The following is a 25,524-nucleotide window of genomic DNA, read 5'->3' as shown; positions in this document are numbered from 1 at the left end:
AAAAAATATGGTTAAGTGCATAAAGACAGTTCTAAAAATGGCCTTATTATCTAGGATAACTTCACTTTGAAGTGCTTGAATGATGTCACATTAAAGTATGTTTGCAAAGAGAAATAAGTTGTCAATATAATCACTGAGCTGTACAGCCTCTGATGGTCAACAGGACCAAAGACTTTAAAGGCAATAATACTTTGTCCTTTTTTTATGTGTGTGTCTGAGATAGAAGGCAAAAACTGAGTTGTTTTGCCTGCTTTGACTCACTTTTGGATGCTCAGTGTGAATTAGAAACTTGAAAATATTTTGTCATGTCTGAAGAGACTCCAGCTGTCAGTCCTTGTTCACACCATAGCCAAGCCTGCTTTCAGGTGGTCATCTAGCTTCCTCTAGCATAGTTTTGTTTGCAAGCATGCCCGTTATGAAAGATTTATTATATTTTCTTTTTCTTCTTTGATAGTTTCTGGCAAGTTCCCACCTGAAACCCATTGCCGATTTTCGCAAACAATGCTCTTTATTTACCCTAGATGTTTTAATTTCCTAGTGAAGTTTCCAACAGTCTCAGCTATTCAAAAAGGAAATTTTACTGACCATCTGCTGTATTAAAATGATTTCAGGTGAGTAATTTGCTGTTGTGGGAAGAATGCCACTTAAACATTTTTTGGGAGCCTTGGTGGCACAATTTCAAAGATTGGTGCACCTAGCCTGGAAGTGTCTTCTGGGATGCAGCTGTGGTAGACATGGGGTATTGACTGGAATATCAGCTTTCAGACGGTGTTGTTCCAGTTTCCCTTGTGCTCTTTTCCTTCCTAATCAATATCTTGGCATGGAAAACCAGCTCCAAAGAGCTGGGACAGCTTGGTTGGTGTTGTCCACAGGGATGGGCTGGGTAGGCGCTCCTGTCTGGTGGAATTCAAAAAGCAAACCGTAAGTCTAAACAACTATATTGATCTATATGGCACTATTCAGATATTTAAATAAAAATATGTGATGAATACTGGTTTTTTTGTTGCTGTTAGGTTTCTGAAGAGAAGGGTTCATGGTCTTGGCTGCGTTTCCTGGTTTTAAGAAATATTTTAGTAGTGAAAGGCTTACATACTGTTCAGTTGAGTAGTAGAGCACACCAAGGAATTTGTGTCTATAATGAGAGGAAAAAAAAAAGGTTTAACTTCTAGGCTGTTTCCAGATGCAGGAAGAATTATCGCAAAACAATGGCAATTGCATGTGGAAGGCTTGGCATTTAGCTTCTCTTGTGTGTCTCATTTTCATGAGAAAGTTGGAGGAAATGGTTTTAAAAGTATCACAGGTGGGTGACTGATGTGACGGGTACATCTGTATTGGTAAGCTTCTGTGCTTAACACACCCATGCCTGTGTATGAGGTGGAAAAAGCATTTTCAAATAAACTATAAATGCAATCAGTCAGGGTTTTTTTGAGAAATGCTGGTTTGAGTGTCTGGCAAAAAGCTGATACTGCTCTTCTTTGGCTTCTACGTGGTGCCCACATCTGTGGTTCCCAGTATCTTCAAATGCAGGCATGAATGCTTAAGGACTGCTTTGCATTTTTGCTACAGCTACAGATATGCTCTGTCCTCCGTCTGGAACAAGGAGGCGGCGGAACACGAGGGGTGTGCATTTTGCAGGCAAACCTGTCGTGGGTAGGTGGTGTTCTGTGTGCTGACAGTGGTAATTAGAGCGTGGTATTTTGTTTGCTAACACTGTTTTGAAAAAAAAAAACAACCTGCGAAAGACAAACTCCCATCTACATGTAGGTTTGGCTCCTTTTTCTCTCCATTTCTCTGCCTCTGCCTGTCACCTGCCAGAAGTGCACATGGTATTCACTGTAGTAGGCTGGATCACAATGGCTGTGAAATTCTTGGAGTTTGCAGCTGTTGTGAGCAGGAGTGAACCTCAGTCTTCACAACAGAGGTGCTTTAGCCTGATATTTTAACCATGTGTTTAATAGAAAGTTACTGCACAGGGTCGTGTATGATCCGGAGTGTTCCTACAGCACTGGGAAATTCCTGCACCTTAAAATTCCTGCTTTTTGTGGCAGATTTCATGTGTATGCAACTGATGGGCTAATGCAAAGGTTACTCCACTTAGCAAGCTACTCCAGATTGTAAAAACACCCAAGGTGTGATGGTCTTGCTGTAGAACTAGTGATGCTGTGCCTGACATGGTGACCTCAGTGCCTCTCCTCTCACAGACTGCTGCTGGTGTGCAGCAACACTGGATGTCTTTACAATGGTCTGTTTTGACCAAAACCCATCAATTTCAGTATGGATGAGGTAATTTGAGATGGTTTTCTATGCTGCATGTTGGCTTCATTAAAGCAGTATAGCAAATACTTGTGCTGCGTGCTCATGGGTGTGCCATGGGCCTTGCAGGGTCACTTGCTGTTTTGTCTCAGTGCCTGTTTCTGATGTCCTCATTATCTTGCAGTGCCACTTGAAGATGAGAAATTTTAATCCCTAACTCTTGTCACCTAGGGCTTAGCAGGAGGTGGAGAATGTTTTTCAGGGGTTATGTTAGAGCTCAGGAGCCCCAGATGAAAAAGCAGCACACGTCCTTGAGGAAGTGGAACCACCCAGAGCTGAGGGTGAGATTTTCAAGGTCTCAAAGCCATTATCTGATTCTTCAAGGTTAATAGGATGCAGCTGTGATTTCTTCACTGTTTTATTTGGCAGAAATGTAATCTAGTGCTTGCTGATGTTGTGGGGAACACATAATATCATGTGCATAAATTCCGAACCAACATCACTAAATAACCAAGAATCCAATTTAGACAGCTGTTGTAAAATAACATTAAATGGTTCTTGAAATTGTATATTTTTCCACCAAAATGAGTATTTTCTCTAGTTGTATCCCTGACTTGAGCTGTGTCCCTTTCCTGTGTTAGGAAACAGTGGCCTTCATCTCCTGCTCTTTGTAATCAATGTCTTTATGGATTTTAGTCTTCCCCACCTCCTTTGTCTCTGCATATGAGATGGAAAAAAGGGAAGAGTGGCAAAAAAATGTGAAGATTATTCCTAGAACGTAGTATCAGATAATGTAATGGAAGGACTGCTGTCCAAGATATGTCAAGGTACAAAAGACTCAGTGAATTATGTATGAATTGTGCCATGTTGACACAAGCTGAGGCGAAATTTAGGAGATAATTGCTAAACAAATTACTGTTGTTTGCTAATCTAACACAGTCAAATCTGATCAACACAAAAGAACATGTCTTACAGGAAAAGTTCCAAGCTGGGGGAAAAAAAAAAAAATTCATTATGTGTGTGCCTTGGGCAATGGCCTCTGGTGTAAGAGCCTTCTGAGGTGTACTTGTGATCTCATAATATATTTGATTAAATTGTCCTGATTTACAAAGCTTGGAAAAGCATTGGAATATTTGTGCATCCTCCCTGCAGACTACTAGGTGACTTTTCTGGGAAGGGGTGTCCTCCAGCAGAGCAGACAGCTAGAGCACAGATTAAATAAAAAATAATAAAAAAGGGAGACTGATCTGATGGGACTTTTAAGAGTGCAGAGACTGAGAACTTTTGTGCCCTTGATCTAGGCATGAGCCAAATTGCTTGCTATCTTGGGACAGAAAAATTAATGCAACCAGAGGAAGAGTGAGGCAATATATCCTATCACAGGCTGCATTTGTTTGTGGTTGTTTTTTTTTTTTTTTTTTAATGATTCAAATGATTATGAAAGGGATTGTTTGTTTACAGGTCTACAAAGGGGTCTTAGAGGCCATCCTTTTCAGCACAGAAGCTGGACAGGAAAGAGGGAGCCTGGGGCTTTCCAAACGCCGTCAGCTGTGTCAGGCTTGGGGTGAAACCTCACAAAATCCTGGGGAGAGATTTGTGCTGGCTGAGCCAAGCAGGGAAGCATCAGACTCTGTTGTGGAGGCTTATATTAAATTACTCCAGCTGAGAAAAAATGAACCTTATTTTCAGAGTCCAGCACTCAGCAGCCACAGATCAGGAGATGGGGCAGAAATGTTAATTTCAGTGAAAGCTGACATGGAGGATAATTGTTTTAGGAAACAAGAGGCAAGGAACTAGCTGAAGCATCTTTGAGTGTCTTGGAAATACACCTACTTGAGTAATATTTTGTGATCTCCTGAAGACAATATTAGAGAGAAGGGTTTTTTTTTTCCCGTGTTTTGGTCAGAGATGTCTACAGATGAAAAATGTGCCTTATATTTTATAATTTTTTTACTCTTGTCTGTTGCAGGGGTTTGTTTTATTAGCCCTGACTCTCCTAAAACCAGATTTTTTTTTTCTTTAAGTAAAGAGGTAAAGGAGGAATTTTTTAATATATATTCTTAATTTGAGGTTCATGTTTTGAATTTGGTACTTTTGACGGTGCAAAACAAATAAGGGTATTTGTAGCACGGAAAGAGAGGAAAATGCAGTGGCAGGTTTTTTATCTAAAACTGCACTGGAACAGGTTGTTGGAGCTGTGGAGAGGTGACTCCTGTGCACAGAGGCTGGGTTTTTGTGCTCATGTACCTGCATTATTTCAGGGCCATTGTCTTTGCTCACAGCTGTGTTTCAGGTACTGATGTGCAGCTGCAGTTGGGAGCTAGAAACACAAAGGTGAAGTGCCCCCCAAAATGAACTGAGGCTTTTTTTAAAAAATATTTATCCCTTCTGTGCTGTTTCTGTGCTGTTTCCCCACTTTTTATGTCATCATGAACTTACCTGGGAAAGCAACAATTTACACCCTTAGCACGTCACCCTGAGACCTCTGTGGTGCTTCACATCTCTGCTTTGTTGTAATTTGCGTTTTAAGATCTCAAACTTGGGTCTGACTGGTGCCGTGTCAAAGCACTTTTGTGCTGTATTTTACTAATGAGTACTTAATTGCCCTCTCAGCTCAAGTCCCAGTGGCATTTTTGCAGTGGTGTGCCCCTGCTGTGTCCTCATCTCAGCCTGCAGATTTCTTTTCACTCCAGTGCAAGCATTCTTTAGGAGCTGTAAAGGAACACCAATATTGAAAAGCTGTTTTCCTGGAGCAGACCCCCTGCTTGGCATCAAGTGTCTTGGGTAAGGGTTAAATTTTTGAGTAGGATTTTGTTGTTTTGGGGTTTTTTTGCCTAGTCTGTAGTAAGAACCCCCAAAAAAAAATCGAATGAAAGAGTGAAAGAGTCATGAAAGTTCCTTAGAAAAGCAGTGAGTTGATGAGTCTTGGGAGGCTTTATATTTTTTCTTATGTACAGAACTTGGGATGTTAACAATACAGGTGACTCCTGTGAAGCTCTTTGTGTCCTTTTTCCTTTCTAAATGTGGTTTGTAGACATGGTGCTGGCTGAGCACAAACCAGTAGATTTGTAAGTGCTGGCTGAGGGTGTAGAGTGAGTGGCCTCTGAATTTTGGGTGGAACTGTGTCTTTTTTTTTTTTTTTTTTTTTTGTTTTAAGAACAAATCATCTTGTTTGCTCAGAGCTTGGTGAGGCTGTGGGATTTGTGTCCTGGGCCCCCTCCTTGCTAAAATACTGGCACTTGTCAAGATAAGGACTGGTGCTTCTGTCCTGCTTTGGTTTGTCAAATGTGGATTATCACAAAGCCTGAGCTAACCTGGTGCTGAACCTGTGCCCATGTGTGGAAACAGCTGAAAGTGGTGCTCAATACGTGTCTCTTTGCCTTAGGCTTCAAACTCAGCCTAATCCATCAGCAGAGCAATTAATGTTCAATGCCAAGTAATAAACATAGCTGGAAATAAAGAGCTGCAAAATTGAAATTTAAGTGGATTTAAAGTGAATATCTCAGTTCCTTGTGAATGTCTTGTGAATTATTTTTCTATGGGGGTCAGGCAAAGCAATGTGAATTACAATTTTTAAATTAGTAAATTCAAGCCGTGTGAGCTCCTTTTTTTGGGGGAGTTTAGTGTTGCATTTTCTAATAGATAAATAGCAGATGGAAAGAAAAACATAATAAAACTTTGGTTAAGCAAAGACTGGGTAATGCAGGAATTTTCTTCAAAGAAAATGCCTGAGGAAACTGTTTAGTAAGATAAAGCAATTTGGAGACTAGGCCTATTTTTTATTATTAATTTGACAGGGATGGGAAATTAAAATAATCCATCTCTTGGAAAAGTCTTGGGTGTAGAGGTGGGAGGAGAGAAGGATAATGTAAGCCTTCATATTTATACCTGCCCTTGTCCCACTGAAGTGGCAAAATTTGGTGAAACTTGTTTTTCCAGGTTACTGGGCTCAATTTTTCAAAACTGCTCAGCAAATCCTGTGTACAGAATTACGTCCATCCATATGTACCAGACACTGATTTCTTTGTTTCATTTATCTTTGTTTCAGACTGGGTGCTCTTGCCTATGCATCTCTTTTGGATTCAACAGTACTGAATGTATTCGACTTTGAAATTTAAAAAGAAAAAAACAGAGAAAAAGGAAAGGAAAAAAAAAAAAAGGCAGACTTTAGTGGGATCCACTGCTCAATGATGTGAAGTCAGACGTCTAGAGAAACATATCAAACTGAGTGGGATTGTAATAGGTCTGTGTGGGGACTAAAAACTAGAAAACAAAGGAAATCTGTGCAACAGATTTGTATTGAATATCCTGATAATATTTAATCCTAAAGAAGGCAGTGTTTTGGAAAACAGATGATACCTCAGCCAGACTACGATGTTATCCAAATATACATCAAAAAGACATATGTATCAGGGTATTTTTGGATGGACGAAGGGTGATTAAAACATGCTGGGTTTTTGTGTGTTTTTTTTTTTTTCCTCCCCCCAAAAATTTCCTCAACTTTGCCATCGTCAAATGGATGATACTAAGGTACTGAAAACTGCAGAGATGCTTTTAAAAATATGAGTAAGAGACTCGGAATTCCCAAATCTTTGTTCTTACTGCCTGTATATGTTGGGCTCAAAGGTTGCGTCTGGCACAACTTCCTTTTTCTGCTTTTTATCTGCAAAGCATACAGCAATTTTAGTGATGTCTTTTCAGAGAAAATATGTGGAAAATGATATATATTTAGAATGTGTGTTATTTTTAAAAAAAAAAAACATTTCAGGAGGAAGTGAGTTATTTTTCTGAATAAATATCCTGTGGTTTTCAAGGGAAGGCACTGTGCCACCGCTCGCTTTGGTAGGACCTTGGAAAGCCAGGGTGTCCTGCTGCCAAGTTAGAGTTGTAAAGTATTTGTTGGGGACTTGCATCTTCCAGAAGCAGCAGAGAAAGGGAGTCTGGGTCTCTGAGACACGCCTGCTGACTTTTCATCCCAGATCTATCCTCTGGAGGCTGGGCTGGTTGTTGCCTTTGATCTTTGCTCCCTTCCATACATGCTTTTTAGTAACTTTGCTACTAAAAATCACTTTTTCATCAGGAGACATGTCAGTTGCATGACTTAAATTTATTTTTACTTTTTTTGCCGGTTTATAATGTTCAGTTAGTGTATCCTGGCTTATCTGTGCATTTTGGGAAGTGAGGATTTGACAGCGTGACTGTTAGTTTTGGGAAGAATTGTTAAAAAAAGGCTGAGAAAAAAAGTGTTTGCCCCTTTTATAAATCTGTCTGCATACTCCCTTATTTGCTAGTATATGCTAGCATAATTGCCCACTTTGGTGTTTATTTTAATACACCGAAGGCCTTTTTTTTTAACCTTATTATAGCTTAATGTAGATGGTTTTAAGTGAGCTTGGCAAGGCTGGATGCCTGCAGTGGGTAGTGGGTTAGCTCTGAGACTTCAAGGGGATGAAAGACACCAGGGTGGGCTTTGCCTCCAGGCTACAATTAAGATCAAGGCTTGTTAGTAAGATTCCTACTATAAAGGTTGTTGACTGTCTGCTTCCTTCTGTTTCTCCTCATTTTTCAGCTGGTGACTGTAGTAAATAAGCCTGACAAGGGTTGTTCCTTATCGTGGATTCCAGATCTTTTGTGGCAAATCTTCCGTATCCTATTGTCCCATGGAGCCTGACCAGCTTTGTTTTTGGTTTTTCGGTTTGGGGTTTCTTTTTTTGGGGGGGTTGGGGGGGGGGACACGATTGCACAAAAAGTATGTGCATGTTTCCAATCGTTCTGTGGCTGCCACGAAGCAGTGGGAAGGCAGCAGTGCAAATGGGAGCCATGTGAGCCTTGGCTCTGCAGTTGGGCCCACGATCTCCTGATCAAATGTTGCCATGGAGCACTGAATTTTTAAAGTGGCCCACTTACCCCTCTGTGCAATGTTAGAAAATCATTCAGTCTCCTCTTTATGTCCGAGTGGCAGTTTCTGGTTCGTTCCTTTTATCTTCAAGACAAAGTTGCATTATTGGCAAAATTGTAACCCTTGTGCTTTTAATACAGAGCAAAGTTGAAAGAGCAGCTAAATATAATTTAGGATGCATGTAATACAAAAATGTTTTAGCCCCCTAAATTGCATTCGGGAACAAAGCTCTTTTCTAATTTTTTTCTCTTCTTTGGCTTTCAGATTTATCTGTAAGTTGCAGATGAAGGTTATTATTGAATCATTCTTCAATGTCAAACAAATATTGTGGCCAGAGGAGTGGGAGGATTATTGTGAGATGGAACAGGAAAGATTCTCTGTTGTTTGTCTTCACGTTCGTTGGCCTGGTCATGTTCTTCCGAAAAGAAATGAGAAAAGAGGAAGTCCCTATTGGATCAGTAGTAGTTGTAAGATTAATGGAGTGAGAGTTGAGGTTCTTGTCAGATATTTTAATGTTCTTACTCCTGAAGTATTGGACTTAATGGAATTTTAAATTAACACGAGAGAATATCAATTTGTATGAAATACATCACTGGAAATATGCATAAATACAGGCATTATCTTATTTTCTTCTGTTAGAAAATGTGGTAATAGCTAGTTTTAATCTTTAAAAGCAATCTTGAGCTTTTCTTGACTGGTTTAAATCTCCAATTATCCACTTATGAGTACATGTAGCATCTCCTGAGTAGTATCTGTTCTCTGATTATGAGTTAGCTATTAACTTTCTTCTGATTATTAGGTTAGGACGTGTAGTTTGGCCAGTGTCAGAAGGAACCAAACTGCAGACTTTAACAGCAGTGTGTGGTCTTCTATTCTGAACTCCCTGTGGATAGCTCCCATTTTTCCTCAACAAGAAAGCACTTAAGTTAATTGCTCTATTTCAAAGACATAGGAGCTCTTTCTGGTCTCTAAGTAGCCTTCCATGCATAGCTGCCGAGGTTTGGAACACCTGCAGCCCAACCAATTTGGGAGAGAAAAAAAAAAAAAGGCCATTAGTCTGCATGGAGGAAAAAAAAAAATGAAGTGCTGAAGTTCAGAACATTATCAATGATGCTGTGTTGGAGCAGCCTGAAAGATTTGGCTTTTGGTCTATGCCTGGTGCTATCCAAAACAACATATAAAATTCTTTGTGGAGCCATTTTAAGAGTGTCTTGTTCATTCAGAAGGGCCTGTGTGCGCTGTTTGTTCCGAGGGCAGAGGCACCAGCCAACAGCTGATTCCTCCTCAGAGGGAAACATTGCCTAATGGTGAGCCCAGGAGCCAAAGACCACGGGGACAAAGTGCTAAAGATAAACAGCTCAGCCTTCGACTGTTCAAAGGCCTCAATAAAGCCTCTGAGTTACACATTCAGGGTGGGACTGCGCTGTCCCCACCTGCGGGCTGGCCCCCGCGCCCTGGTGTGGAGAGGTGCTGGTGTGTGTGACCCCCTGTGCCCCCCAAGGATGAAACACTGCCTTTCTGTGGCCCCAGCCCCAAAGCTGCTCTGCAGCTTTGCTTTGTCCTAACTGGGGGAAGGGAGAAAGAGCCGGCTGCTCTCATTTTATGGAGGTGGTGAATGGGAAGAGTCCACAGGGGCTGGATGTTGAAGGGCACTTGAGGGTGCTGCTCTGCTCTGATGGACTCGGAGGGGCTTTTTAGGTTGCCATAGTGAGTCTGATCCCAGTAATTTAGGCAATAAAAATATAGTCTGCTTTTACTAAATGATTTTATTTTACTTTAAAAAGCTTAAGCAACAGCTGGACTGTTAAGTAGTGGCACTCCGAAAATTCAGGGGGCTGTTTTAACCTTTCTGAGCATTAACACAGTTCCTACTTTTACTCCCAAAGATGTGAAAGCAAAAATAACTCTTAAGGTTTCACCTCTCCTTTGTATCTGTGTCTTTCTTTCATAATGAAATTTTGAGCTGGTAGAAGTGTTTGATCTGTGAAGGGTCACATAGGCTTGACACATTGGAAGCTGATGGGGTGATGAATTTAGTGAGCAGGTGGGTGCATTGGGGCAGGTAACCTGTGAGGAGAGTGTTTTATTTCACTTCTTGAAGTAGAGAGCAATACATCTTGTTTTGAAAATACATCTGTTATTAAGATTTGCCTTTAGAGTGAATAAAATGCATGCAGTCACTTTGTAGTGAATTAATAAGGAATGTGCCCTGACTTATTGTCTGTATTCTTCATTTCTTTAGTGGTAACTGCTTGTTACTAAATAAGTAAGGGAACACCTTTGCTATTTTTTGCTGTATTCATGCTTGAACTGTGGGTGGTTTATACATTTACTGAACACTACCCAAAACTCTGTGACAGAGTTGTGTTCTCAGGACATAAGGGGAAAAGGGATTTGGATTTTCTTTTTTTTTTTTTTTGTTCTTGCCATTGTAATTGTTTTGTTTACAAAAAAAACCAGTAAGGTACAATATTACTGTTTGCAGTGATGTTTTTATGTGCTGTGTAGGTCAGACTAATTTTCACGAAGGAGGTTTTTTCCTCCTCTTGAAGAGAGGTATATAATAGGCACTGTATGCAGCCAGGAGTCCTTGAGCTTTTGCTTATGGGTTGGAACAGTTGAGTGCCTGGAGACGGAGTCTGGCTGAGCTCTGCGTAGTGAGGCAGCTTCTGAACGTGGACTAATAAGTAATATACTCCTTTCAAAAGGTCAGTGAGCACAGTGGAGGAGATGAAAGCTGGGAGAAAAAGTATCTTCATTTTATGCTCCCTTGGAAAATGCTTTTTTTCAGAGATGCGCACTAAAACGTGGAAAAGCAAGACAACTGTGTTTTGCATTTGTTTCAAAGTTCAGGACGTTATTCTGGGTTGTGCCTCCTCATTCTGCAGAGGCTGTGTTTTACCACAGGTGTACAAAGAGTGTTGTGTAAACAGAACCTTCATTTTTAGCTGGAGTACTGATGTGTGCATGGGAAACCAGTATCACTGTATCGAATGAATTTAGTCTCAGGCCTCAGAGACCTTGTTAGTGCATCTTTAAATAAATAAACAGGCTTCTTTCCTCTTGGCCTCACTTTTTCTGACTGACACTTAATTCCCTTCATCGTTATATAAATAGAAAATGTAATTCTCTTGCTTTGTTTTTTGTTATAAACAGTCTGAGTTGATAAGAAAGCCTCTAGTGCAGGTGCTTTTCACTCAATTTTGCTGTACTTTGTGATAAAAATCACATGTAACAAGCAAAACCTTCCTGTTGAACTACACATACATGCATCAGTACGCTGTGTGCTGTCTGCCAGGGTTGTCTGCTACTGTTTTACAGTCTTTAATTGAAATATTTTTAAAAACATTGTCTTTCAGAGGCAGAATTCTATGAAACTATTTCACGAGAGACTGTATTTTTCCATGATCAACAAGAAGGAAAAGGGAATCTGGCAGGCAAAGGAGAGTGCATGTCTGTGTGCTTGAGCATGCATCACTTGTGTTTCCTGCCCTGTGCTCTTTACTGACCCATGTCCAGGCAGTTAGTGCCCTACAAATTTTTAAAATGCCTTTATTTCTGGAGTCACTAATTGCAAAGGCATTGTTCCAGCTGTCCACCCTCAAATATTTAATTTTTTTGTTCTTGCTTACAGGTGCACAGACACGCTGTAAATTTCCTGAAGTGGCCAGCTGGGTAGTGATGGAAATAGAATTTTTTTCCCCCTTTTTTTTTTTTGACTCAGATTAGTTTTTCAGTTTATTTTTGGGTAACTTTCTGCTTTCTGTTGCATTTTCAGGGAATAGAAAGGTGAAGTATGACATCTGTGATAGTAAACGCAGTGGTGGTTTAGGGATGTAAATACTAAGGCTTTATGCTTGAAAACCAACTCCTAAATTCATATATTTTGCTGCTTTTGAATACTGTGCACTTTTCTGGGCAAGGGAGAGGCATTTTGAGATGTTGTTGGGTGCAGAGTTGAGCAAGGGTCATGCGCAGTTCAGTCAACTGCAGTTAAAGCTGCTCCTCCTATCCTGGGAATGCCAATTTTTGGGGAAGCCAGGGTTAGTTAAATCTGTGTCTAGATTTGTTTCTCAATGTCCAGGAGCAAGGAAAGAGCTTCCTTCTACTCTTGCTTGGAGAACAGAGTCCCCTCAGGGCCTAAACTGATCCTTCTTTTATTTACTACTTCACTTTAGATGGAAACCTTGATAGAGCATTTAATCCTTGCCCAAGCATCACTGCGCTCAGTGCATGTAGTTGAAATGCCTCATCTGGGTTTTTCCTCCTTTTACGTGCTATTTTTAGTCTGTGAGCGAACATGTAGCCTTTTCTCAGTCACTTCACTTAGGCTGTGTATAAATGCATGGGATTCTTGAGGAGGTCTTAGGTCAAGCAGGTTGCCAAGTTGCTTTGCCACAGAGCAAAGGAATTCACTGTAACATCACAGATTTTGTTGTCTGCACCATCCAGTGCTTAAAATATTTCCTTTGGGTTGCTGGCATTTGCTACACCCTCTGCTTTGCTGTGAAGCTTAGTAGCAGCTTTTGCGTGGCAGTCTTCCAGATGAATATTGGTTATTTTGAATTATGTTAAATGTTCTGTACTTTGGGTGATAGCAGGCGGTGAGTTAAAAACAGAGCCATGGGGAAGAGCTTGTGTGTAGTAATTTCCTGTCCCCCAGCTTCCTGACAGCTTCTTAATTTGAGACTATTCAAATACATTTAGTTGTTGGCACTGTTCTTTTAAACCTTACTTACTATAATCCAGTTTCCTGTTTGAAAGTACCACCAGTTCTCTGACAAACTGAATTTGGGGAGGAAAGTTAGAATAAAATTACAAGCACGCTTGTGTTTGTATATTCCCCCCCCCACAACCCCCAAGCTAGTTATGTAAAGCTGTTAAGCACCCCAGTGGTTTTAACAAGATTTTCTTGCTTTTTAAACAGGTGTTGGGAAGATGGAGAAGACTTTGAACAGAATTCATCCAGTTTCTGATCCAGAAGCAACCTATTTTCTACAGGTGTCATGGGAAAAGGATTTAGGCACTGGCTTTGATTTACTTCTTAGTGATTGTCAGTGTGCATGGACTGGGACAGGTAATAATGGAAAGAAAAATACATTGATTTAAATTATTCCTGCTCTTTATTGCTGCTTTTGAAACACTTTCTGGACTGTGACCCACAACTTGTATGAAAACCATTTCATGGGCATTTTGTCCCCAGTGATGGAGGAGGTGGGGTTCATGATCTTCTGGGATGTGAGAAAGAGAAGAAGAGAGAGCTTTGAGATCTGGAGAGCTTGTGTATCAAAGCTAAAACTAATTCATTGAGCACATGGATATGCAATGTTTTGTTCTGTCTCAAGAATATATAATTTCTTGGAGTGATGCTGAAGTAACACTTCTGTGTCTTCTCCAGATTCTGGAACAAATGTGTATGTGAGTTGCATTTGCACATTGGAGTCCATGAAGCATTTAAGTGCAGATGTTTCTAAAATGTTTTCTTAAAATTTTAGTAGCCAAAGGTAGCTGTATTTGGTGCTGAAGTGAATTTGTGGGAAGGAGAAGGGACAATAAATTATCAGTAGGGAAAACTTGGCCTGTGGGATTTTTTTCCCCACTCTAAAACCTCAGTAAAATGATGGGTCTTTGCATATGTGCATGCTCCTCTCACTCATGCCCAGCAAAAAAAGGTTAGATTTGTGTGTTCCTTGAGAAATGTGTCAAATACTTGATCAAAAGCCCTTCTCTCAGTAGCAAAAATATTTTAGAGGGAGGAGAGAATGATACATTTTACAGCAAATAGCAGGCAAGGCCATTTTCTGGACTCTTTATCTGAATTACAAGAACCCACATAGTTCCTTCTTCCTTCCTTCTCCCTGCCCAAAAGATGTTGTTTCTCCCCATTTCCTATATAAGCCAAGCTTTCATATAGGTCTGAGATTAGATAAATGTATGTCAACATTTAAATTAAATCTGCTCTTCCATATTCCTTTTAGCATTTCAAACACTCCATGGATCAGGGGTCCTTGCACAAAGGAAATACATGTATTCCAATCCTGATTCCCTGTAGTGAAAGGTTTTTCTTTCTTGGCTTGACAATAGTCAAGTTATTTTGAAAATAACAAGAAGGGTGTTAACAATGATAAATACTGTTTTTTCTGTGTGAAGGATCTTCTTGTTCTTAGGCGACTTCAAAATCCTCAGTTTAGAATTCACAAAAAGAGGACTCTTATTTTTCCAAGCGAAGGCTGTGCCACTATAGCTGGGAGTGTATAGAAAAAATAGGTAGACACAGTTCTCATTTTGTTGATTTCCTGCATCTGGCAGAAAGGCTGATAATGATTTCCCAAAGCAGAGGGGAGTGAAAGCAGGATGACCTCCCTCTTTTAAAAAGGAAAGAAAGAAACCCACACCAGTTCAGCATGAGCACTGGGTGCTCATCCAAAGGAGAGTTTTTTCTGTTCTGGAAGAATCTGATCCCTTTCTGAGGAATTCCTGCTGAATTCCTAGTCCCTTGAATAATTTCATTGGGGGTTGGCGTTCTTGTGCATGAGGCCTTCCTACTGCACTGCTCTGTGCTTTCAGACAACAGAACATTGGTTTTGGTCACTTTCTGAAGTTACTGCGTCATGTTTGAGACTGCTTGGATTTTAAATTCAAAACCTGGAGGGAGGGAAAGCAACGGTCAGAATATTCTTGCTGTGGGAAATCCCTTTTGGGTTTCTCATGCTGTGGATTATTTTGTTTGGCAAGACCTACCAGGAAGAGAGTGAGAGCTGCTGATGGAGTTGTCTTTTATGGGTTTTGTATGTTTAAGGTGATGATGAAATGTGTTAGGAGTCCTGTTTAAGGAGAGAGGGAAAACAGTGAATGTTGCAGGGGAGGAGAAGCACACAAACATGCAATGTAATCTACAGTATTACCTTTGTATTGGGTTAGAGAGCTACATCTATGAGGATTTATGCATTTCATATTTCCATAATGATTGATCAGTTCTGCTGGTTATATAACATAAAGAAACATGCAGCATATACAGGAAAAAATCCCCCACAGTGCTCTGTTGCAGTATTTTAGTGTCTTTCTTTTTATGACTTTCTTAATTGCCATTAAAAGTTTTATGTTCTCAGTATTGAAATCACTGTTCTAGACAAACACTCCTTTTATTACTCTTTCAAACCTACCTTTTTCTGCCTCTCTTTGCCTCCTGCTGCAAGGGATTCCACATTTCTCTCTGTACTGTTTTGGGGCACTTCAGGCAACTAGAATTGTGGATGAGTAGCAATAAAGCAATAACCCATTTTCAGACGGGAAAAAAAGGGACAGAACTTAATATTTCTGAAAAACACAGTATTCCTGCTACATTTCCACTGGTGGAAATGGCACACTGATGTATGTCAAGGGAAGAATAATCTCCTGATATTTCATGGAATCACGGAATTATAGAATGCCGTGGGATGGAAGGGACCTTAAAGGTCAGTGCATATATTTTATGTATAGATATAAAAATACATATTTTATATATATGTATAGATACAAATCTATATAAATATATGTTTTATATATAATGTATAATATAGATACTTGTTCACACACATTGGATTATTTATTTCTCACATGTCTCTTTCTGATAGTGTCTGAAGCAGACATTTCTAGGGAGGCTGCTGACATAGAAATGGACAGAGAAAAATATGTGGAAGAGCTGAGGAAGGCACTGATAGCTGGAGAAGAGTCAGCTGGCAAATACAACTTTGTGATTTCAAGAGATGAGCAGAATAAGGCCTGTCACTTTTCTTATGAAAGGAACCTGAAGGATGGCTCTGTAAGTAGATAAGTGTTTAAATTTGACTGTTAAACAATGAGAATGGAACACATTCTTGTGTTTTATTAAGGTCTTTAAAACCAGACAGACTTGTGATACTCATTCCAGATTGAGTGAGTGTTGTGAGCTCTTCCACGGGCCAAAGCTGGGAAGACAGTTGGTGGTTTGGGGTAGATGCTGCCCTTTTGAAATTGTAGCCTCCTGTGCAATTCTGTTTTCCTTGTTTCTTCATCCTGTCTCTGTACTACTCACCTAAATTAGAAAAAAATAAAAATCAGGCAAGATTATCTTCAAATGCTAAAACATAGTTTTAAAATCAGTTTTTCTGTTACTTCCGATATTTTGTAAGCTAAGGCTAAAATTGTTGCATTAAATTGCAAAGGAGAAAGTGGTTCCATGCTGCTTGCTTGGCTGCCAAGGAAAAAGCACCCTCTTAAAACGAGAAAGAAACCAGTAATCTGTATCTACAGACACTTCTGGTTATTTCAGGTTGTGCTTTGGTGTGTTCAAACTTCTCTGAGGAAGAAGCTAACTTAAAGCAAATTCCTAGTTTGTACTTTAATTTTTTTCTTAATTTTTTACATGCCTTTTTCCTTGTGCAATATAGGACTTTTCAGCCCAGTTTGGCTCTTGAGGAGCCAAAAGTTAGGTCATGTATGTCTGCCAGTCTGCATTATCAGTATTTCTGTGAATTTACCCATGACCATATTGACTATAAACCCCTTTTTGACACTTTTGTGAGCTGTTTGGTTGCTCACAAAGAGGTTGCAAGTGCCATATTACAAGGTTAGGACCAGATTGTACTCAGAAATTGAGCAGTAAAGGAAAGAATGCTTTTTTTGTTCCTGCTCTGTGTTGCACATACTCTAAATACAAGACAGATTAAATTCATGCTGTATTTTTATTAAGTGAAAATATCCTTATGTATGTGGGCTCACCTAATATGTGTTTCCATCGATTAAGGCTTATGAGAAATTTAAATTGTATGGAAACAACTATGTGTGGATTTAGGAAAATAATAATAATCTGGCCAAAGAAACTGGAAAAAAAAAGAACCTCAATTCTTATGTAAGCTTTAAACTTTGGGTGTCGAAAGAATGGTTTTAGATAAGATGGGATTTCTTGGGTGAAAATACACCTTTTTTTTTTTCCCCCCCTTCTGTACTATAAACTAATGCCTATGAATAAAATTGCCAAAGCAATTATGTAGCATTAAATAATAGAAATGGTTTTCAGGTGTGTAATACAATATGTTCCACACGTTTTGCAAACTCTCTGTGGAAGTATTCGTGATCTATCTCTTTCAGCATCACATTAGGAAATTTTCCTGGGCTCTGTACATCCAGAGGGCTAAATGTAAATTTAGCACAGAGGAAGCCTAGAGAAACTATTCTGCAGCTTAAACATGACTTCAATTCAGTGTTTATCTCTTATCAGCCCTTGCTTTTCTTACTGGGTGTTTGCCTTTACATCTTTTATTTAGTAGTTATGAATATTTTCTCTTTCTCCTTTCATATTTCAGAAACTGTTTAGATAAAGAAATTAAACACTTCCCAGTCTTGGGAAGAGTGTTGCAGGGCCAGGGTGAGCAAATTCTGTCAAATTACTGTGAATAAATAGGCGATTACTGTTCTTAAACTAATGTTTTTGTCACTTGATATAAAAGAAAAGAAAAAATTAGAGGACAGCATGCATGAAGATGTAGTTGGCTGTGTTTGCATACTGAATGTTCTGTTCAGTGTTTAATAATTAACAGTTTTTAGTAAAAGAACCACAAAAACTTCTGCAATGCATTGTTACACTCTGAGCTATAAAATGTTTACAATTCATGTAGGTAACTTTTACTGCAGAATCTTTTAATGAAATTGGTACATGGGTCCCCGAGAGTAAATTTCATAGTCTTAGAAAATCAATATGCCTTGCCTTATTTTTTAGAATTATATGCATGCTTATATACACAAATTTGGTTATTTTAATTGTTTTTAATGGGACCTGCCTAGGACATGATGCTGATCACCAGCAGTCACCTATGCCCAGTTAATTCCCAGAGCTGAGCTCTGTCTTAATTCTCCACCCCCTGTGGGACTCGTGACTGGCAAATCTCTGACCTAGATACTGATTTACTGTTTCCATGGCTGTACCAAACTGTGCTACTTGAAATAAGTTTTACCTTCTTTGCAGCATCTTGCTTAAAGCTCTGCTGCCATAAAGCCTAATTATGTGCCAAAACTGTGTTGGGTGGTCCGTAGGAGTGCAAATAAAAGTGGTGAGGTGATGTTAAGCAAAGGAAAATATAGGAATATTATTGAGAAATATTTTCTGATATGGAAATTTATTTTACTGCCCAGGTGTTTTCTGGAGGAAGTGGTGGCAGCCCCAGCATGCCCCTTGCTTTAAAGGGGGCTGGAATGAAAATTGCATAATAATTATCTGTAATTATCATTGGCAGTGTAGTACATTTGCTGACTTAAGGTGCTTGATTCACCTGTTGTTTAGTTAATGAACAGATAGCTTCCTTCCATGAACTGATGTGCTTACACCTACTCCTGCACTGCTTTGATGGCATGATACCAAACCTCAATCTCCAAATAATTTTAAAAGTGTTTATAATCATTAATACGTAATAATGGTGTGTGTGTGTGTAAGGTTTATGTAATGAATGAGTGCTGATGGTTTGGTTTTTGAATGGATGGAAAACTTCCCCAAGTCACAAAGAATTCCTGTGTGATTTAGAGGAAGCACAGTGTAACGTGTTTGTTTTGTAGTGACCTGGTTGCCTGTAATGTTTAGAAGCATCAGAATAAGAAAAATAATCTAACTTAAGGGATGTCCATAAGGGTTTTAGTACTTACTTAAATATCTTTTGGAAATGTTGGTCAGGAGAGATAAGATGATGTCTGAGCTTTAGAAACACTGGTTCTGGCTGTGCCTCAGGATGTGCAGCTGAGCCGAAGAAGTTGTGCCTTTAAAAACCGTGACGCGTTCGGTGAAAATCCTGATGTGTTTTGTGAGAATTCCGACGCGTTTGGTGAAAATCCCGGCGTGTTTGTGATTTATCTCCCTCAGGACAGGTGGCTCTGCCTCTGGGAGCCGTGCCGGGGGTGTTGGGGGCTGCTCGGAGGGACCCTGGAATAACAAAGTCTGCGGAGTACAGTGGGAATTGTGTGCGGATCCAGCTGCAGCCCCGGACGGGCCACACACACGGAGACCCCGAGAGGGGCCGGGGAGGCTGGTCCAGCTCAACTGCTGCCACCTAAACAAACACCAGCCACAGAGGCAGTGATTTAGCGCTTGATCTAAGTAGGTGACCACTGGGAAGTAAATCTTTCCAAGTGCTTCAGCGAGTCACTCCACATATAATAAATAATGGAAATCCGGCAAGCTCTTTTTTTTTTTTTTTTTTTTTTTTTTTTTTTTTTTTTTTTTTTTTGGGCTGGCAATTAAATAGACTAAATAGCCTTTGATAAACAATTGAGTGCTAGCAGTCTCTTTTTTTACAGTAATGTGACAGGCTCTGGGTTTTTTTTTTTTCCTTGCCTTTTGCTTAAGTTTGTAAACAGGGAGGGTAAGAGCTTAACAAATTCCACCTTAGATGCAGAACTGTTGCTAATTAGGATGATGGAAGAGATGCTGTTGTTTGTCTCCCCCATTTCCTGTGGCTGCTTTTCCCTGGTTGGGCCAGTGAGTTCATTATAAGTTTACTAAAAGTTGAAAAAAAGCTGGAGAAGCTAACCAAAACTTTTCACAGCATACTAAATGAGAGAAAAGTATTTGGTAGAGCTCTTTGTGCTGTCCAAACTGTCTTGGTTCAAGGTCTGAGTAGTTACTTTGCTCCAAACCACTGAGGATGTGTTGTTTGGTTAGCAAAGGTCACTGGGAGTTCAGGTCGTTTCCTAGGCAATTCCACCAGCTGAGGAGAGAGGAAGATGAAATGATTAATCCTTAGGTCAGTGTGAAAGTAATGACACTTATATCACTTAATGTCTGTATACTTCAGGACCTGAGAGCGGGCACTTGAATGGGTTTCTTGGAAGCCCATTTTGGAAATAGGTGGCTTCTAATGTGCCTTATGTAATAAAAACATTAAGTGTTATCTTGTAAGTAATCTCAGGCTTCTGCCACATGATTTTCCCCATCTTACCTCGAGTGTGTACCCTCAGGTCTTTCAGGTACACTGGAAATGCAGTGCATCACTTCTGTAGCCCTGAGGTGAGAAAAGCCATTTCTTAAAGAATGATTCCTCACCATATTAGTAGGTGTACAATATTTCACAGAAGTCCTGGTGAATTAAGTAATTAAGCTCTGCTACTTTCCTTTCCTTACTCCTATTAGAGTATATATTTGATTGCTGCTTCTGATAAGGTGTAGTTTGGAGAAATTAATTTAAAATACTGCGAATTTATACCTTTAAAGCTGGTATTGTTGAAAAGAAGAAGAATCAAACACTGTGACAAATAAATTCTCTTCAGTTTTTCTCAACCTGTTAGGATCTGTGTATTTCACTGGACTTACCCAGTTGAACAAAAATGGTAGTTTAATTGCTTTAAGCCCTACTGCAAACTACAGTATAAAGGGCATTTCCTTATTTCCTGAGTACAATGAGAGTCTAAATATATTTAAAGTACATGTAACATGTTCATAAAATAACAGATTTGGATCTGTGCAAGAATTGTCAGTTATCCTTCCTCCCTCCTGGTGTTTTTGTGTTGTCTCCCCTCCTTTCCTTTTGATTCCTTCAGATTTTCCCTTTTTGGAATACCTGCTGCGCATTTCAGATCCCTGTGTAGACATCAAGGCTTGCTTTCATTTACAGAATGGAATACAAGTGCTTTCCTTTTAGGAGGAAAAACTCTTTAAATCATGGCATATTGACAAGCTTTAGTTTCCCAAACACAAATTACGGAGGACAGTAGATGCTCTGGAAAAGAGATTACTGTGTGTAGGCTCCAAACCTTCACTGCAAGACCCCAGTCCTGTATTTTCTGTGAGGATGAACAGCACCCAGAGCCTGAAAACCAACGAGAATCTCACCAGTGGTTTCTCTTCAGAAACTCTCTCACAACTCCAGTGGGAGCATTCATCTTTCTACCTGCAAAGTCACAGGAGAGCTCACAAGCTCAAGATAATAATGTTTTGTTAACTCTTAGGTTCACTAAAATAGGACCTTTTCCAGTATGAAGTATTGAATGGATATGTTTAAACTCTCAAAGCAGCTTCAACATCTACCTGTATTACTTCTGCTACAGTCACAGAAAATGTCTTGAAATGTAAGAAAAGGGCAAATTTAAGATGTCCTGTATCTTTTAAAAAGTGACAGGTATGGAAATATCGCTGGGTGATGTGATGCAGAAATAAGAGAGCTGCAGAATGCGCTGTGAGGAAGGTGTTAACACCTCTGTGGATTTCTTTCCTTAAGTTGTGGTGATCTAAAATACGTGTCTTTCGTTTTAACTCACCTCTGTATTAGTAGTCCACATATAAAAATGAACTTTTCTCTGAACAGTGAAGACAAGTCCCTAATTTCTGTGTCCAATGAGCAGAGCAAGATCAACTCTTTTTCTGGTGGAACAGCACTACCATAAGTTTGCTGGTTCCCGAGAAACTCTGTGAACTGTTGTGCCTGACCATAGGATTTGACAGAATGCTAATTACTCCCTGTTGCATGCCAGTGTGTGGAATGTGTGTTTTTCATCACAAGGACAAAATCTAAGGGTCTTTGATTTGGGATTTAAAATTTGAAGCCAAAACGCCCATATATTGGGAATTGGTGAGTAAAATATTTGATTAGAATTGTTCTGAAATGTTTCAGTCTCACTGGAAAATTCTTTGGCAGGTAGGTTTTCTTCATCCAAATCTTGAATGTGGTTCTCTTGTAAAAATACGTTTCTCAGAAAGGCAGGTACAGCACACAATTTCAAGAGTAGGTTTCTGGGTAGCATCGTTCCAGGAAAAAGCTCTTCCATAGAAGATGATTTGTTTCATTATCTTTTCTTCTTGTTCCTCTCAGGTACCTCTGCAAATAATGCCTGACATTTCATTTAAAATCAGATGTCAGTTGCTCTGTTGGGTACAAAGTGTAACTGGGTTTTTTCTTACTTTTGGAACTGAAATCCTTGTCTTTCTGTATGTGTTTTTCTCTGACAAGTCTTAACTTTTGGGGGTTTTTAACACTTTGAGGTATGGTTTTTTGTTCTGTTCATAAAAGCACACTGTCTTCTCAGTGTGTGAATAATACCTGTAGGTTATTAGCCTCACACAAATTTGTAACAGAACATTGCCAATAGTCTTAGGGGCTGCAGATCTACCAAGAGGTGGAATTTGGAAACAGTCAGGTTTTTTTTCTTTGCTTGTTTAATTGATGGCTATACATCTTGGAAAATAATGGGAGATTTATTCCCATTAATTCATATTGTTACCTTGCAGTTGTGTTTTGTACCTGTACAGTTTTAGCTGGGATGAGAATTTGTGGTTCTGTATGGTTCATCCATCTCAGAAACATCATAGGGATGAATTTTGCTATTTAGTTGGAATAAACCTGACTCGACTCTTCCAGTCTATCCTGAGTCCCTATTCTTCTCCTCTGAGCTGAATCACTCTGAGGAAAAATAAAAATAAGAAAAGGGTTTATCTAATGTAGCTTTTAGAGACTAACCTGAGCTATTGATCAGGAACTTCTGATCTGGGTGAGAGGTCCAAGCCTGAGGTGATGTGGGGAAGATGCATAGCCCAAAGAAAAATTGTGAGCTTCTCCAGCCTTTACAAGCACTGTTTTATTTTCAATTTTGGTTGGGGTTTTTTTTGTTTGGTTTTTTTTTTTTTCTAATAATTGATAACAGAACAACTTACTGTCATCTTTTACTTCCCTGGGCTCACAAAGGAGTTAAAACTTGATTTTAAAATCAAAATGGTGATTTTCTAAATCAGCCATCACCTCTACAATTTTGGTTTTGCCAGTGTTACTGGCTTGATGTACTGAAATACATTGAGAAATGTAGTTCATCTCATTAAGAACTTATGAGACATTGTCTAGGACATGGGTCGAAACCGAGGAATTTAAATAGGAATTGCACTAAAATATGTAGTATTTATTTTGGATTTATATGCACTGATTTGTATGCCAGAAAAAAGTTATGTTTCTGAGACCACCTGAAGGTTTTGTTAGCTCTGATGGGGGACCAAAAACCATGTTTTGCTTGACTGTACATAAGTAAATATGAGTTGTCTCTTGTTCAAGAGGTCAGAGAAATAATCAGCCTGCTCTTATGTGTGTGTGCTAGCTTGAAAAGCCTGTAAACGACATAGATTTTTTTTATCCAAAAATCCTTGCAGGCTGTGGGTGAATTACTAGAGATGTTTGTGGAAGGGATATTTTAATAGGCCCCTTCTGTGGACATGTGGTAACAGAAGTCCTGTGCTAATCAGTGCAAGGGGGCTGTTACCTGTATTAGCTACCTGACATAATTATAGTTTAACAGTGGTGTAATCTGGGGAAAAAACCAGCATGACTGCAAAAAGGACATTATTTCTCTGGAGAAGAACATTCAGGTACCAGTCCTTTAATTTTTCCTTTTTGAATGTGGTCCTCAAGAATTTTTTTCTTCAGTTTTTCTCAAGCAACTATTTTCTTTGTTGATTGCCAAGATGTAAACTTACTATTTACCACAGGGATAAGACTGAGCTTATCCACTTTCACTAAGGATATTGATTTGTGGGAAATAATCGGGGCAGATAAAATGAGGAGAGAGTAAGAGTACTATTTCTTTGATCAGGGTCTAGTAAAATTGGGCACTCAAACACAAAACCCAAACACGAGAGAGAAGACATACTTAGCTCATTTTGGGTTCTGTGGGACAGGCTGATACCTAAAACTGAGCATGTGGCATCTGTTTACACACCTTTATTACCAAGTTTTTAAGCCTGGGAGTCAGGAGCTGCTGCCTTTGCCCCTCCTGGCTGAGCTGTGTGGTTTATCTCAAGTTTGTCAGGCAGGGCTTGGAGAACACGAGAGCAGAGGTTCCTCCCTGGGGCTCTGCCAGGGCTGCATGTGCTCATCAAATGTTGTTTAGTCACGGCAGCATGTTTATGCCATCTGCAAATGCATGTGCTCCCCTTCCTGAACAATGCTCTTTAATCAAGACCACTATTGTGGAGAGGCTAGCAGGAGCAGTATACATAATCAGCAGGATGCCAAAATTAGAGTTACACGTGCATTTTTCCCTAGCCCCCACCACGTCAGCTCGGGGTAGCAAGCTTCCAGAGGGTGCCACTTCTCTGGAATTAGTACCTTTATCCATAATCTCTCGTACTTGTGTGTATATTATTCAGAGTCCAAGTTGTTTAAAGAGCTTTGTGGTAATAATAACAAATCAAGAGTCGTCGTGGAGAATTGTTAAGCCTATAGGAATTGCCTGCTATCTTTTATTTGTTAGGAGACTCCATTTTTCCAGGTCTGTCTAAACAGAAACATCCACTAAACCATTTCACATCTGTTGTACTCCTTTCTTCCTATTTCAAAAGCGTGAGCTTTTTGTTCCACTTATTTTTCTGAACAATTTTTTCATTGTGTTAAAGCTCCCCTAACTTTCTGCTAGTTCTTTTTGCTGGGTACTAAAGGAACTCTTAGAGAATGCAAATGTGTTTGAGATGGTGTTAATTCCCTTGGTAAAAGCTGGGAAGTGAAGTGTGCCAGGCAGTGTTCTGAGAATGCATGTGTTCATAGATGATAGTAATGTTATTTGAATGATTTACATATATATCATATGTGTGTTAGGATATTTATTCATAAATATACACTCAATTTTACCTTTTCCATTTCTTGCAGAATAATAGAATAATTAGGGCTGGTAGGGACCTTAAAGACAATTTCTGTAAATTTCCTGTCGATTTTTAATGGCAATTATTAAAGGTGTTTTGCTTCAACAATAACTTGTGTCCTATTGACACAAAACTTTGTTTTGTTGTGGGTTTGCTTGTGGTTTCTTTTTCCTATGGAAATCAGTAGTGGGGCAGGAGGAAAGATCTCTTTTCTGATAGTGCTGTAGTGCTTGATAAAGCTGAGCTAGTTAATCCCAGTATCCCTAGAGCTGGGTGAGACAACCACCCTGGACCTTTCTCCCTTTTCAAACCAATTTTTTTCTTAGGAAAAATGTTTATATTTTAAATTTGATCTTTCAATTGCTTTCTTTAAATTGCAATTTGAAGGCTTTAGGCTAGATTTAGATAAAATCTAGCTGTCTAAACTCAGGGTTTGTCATACTGCTCCTTGAGGAGTGTTAGATTTTACTTGTTGAAAAAGAGAAGCTTGAAACTGAGTCAGTGACATGTCTATCTGTCTTTCATAAATTAAAATTTTGTGACACCATCTTTTTGTCGTGGAGGTTCTCTGTGTGATTGCGCAGCTAATTCAGAGGTCACTAAAATTCTGTTAACTGCTTTTTGTTAAATTTACCACATGTGGCATACTTGGTTTTGATTCATCAGAACTGGGTGCAGTCAAATGTTTATCAGTTATCTGCCAGTCTCAGATTTTAGTCAATTAATTTTTAGTTCTCTGTTACTTTCACCTGAAGAA

The 25,524-nt window shown here is 39.4% G+C and overlaps 1 protein-coding gene across 11 annotated transcripts in view; it reads left to right on the top strand.

Moving 5' to 3' along the window:
• XRCC4 (X-ray repair cross complementing 4) overlaps positions 1-25,524 on the top strand; it is a 148,797-nt gene that overhangs the window by 1,445 nt on the left and 121,828 nt on the right. For 3 of the 11 annotated variants that reach the window (XM_048292134.1, XM_048292136.1, XM_048292135.1), the window contains 4 exons: positions 455-611; positions 11,512-11,595; positions 13,080-13,229; positions 15,766-15,953. In XM_048292134.1, coding sequence (XP_048148091.1) covers positions 602-611; positions 11,512-11,595; positions 13,080-13,229; positions 15,766-15,953 — 432 coding nt within the window. In that variant the 5' untranslated portion in view covers positions 455-601. Of the gene's footprint in view, positions 1-454; positions 612-4,975; positions 5,038-11,511; positions 11,596-13,079; positions 13,230-15,765; positions 15,954-25,524 lie in introns of those variants that run through there. The other 8 variants (XM_048292145.1, XM_048292142.1, XM_048292143.1 and 5 more) reach the window with 5 other exon arrangements.

Source organism: Corvus hawaiiensis, chromosome Z (genome assembly GCF_020740725.1).
Source record: "Corvus hawaiiensis isolate bCorHaw1 chromosome Z, bCorHaw1.pri.cur, whole genome shotgun sequence".
Classification (NCBI taxonomy): Eukaryota; Metazoa; Chordata; class Aves; order Passeriformes; family Corvidae; genus Corvus; species Corvus hawaiiensis.
The sequence above is the reverse complement of the archived record's forward strand: the minus strand, read 5'-3'. Positions and strand labels throughout refer to the sequence as shown.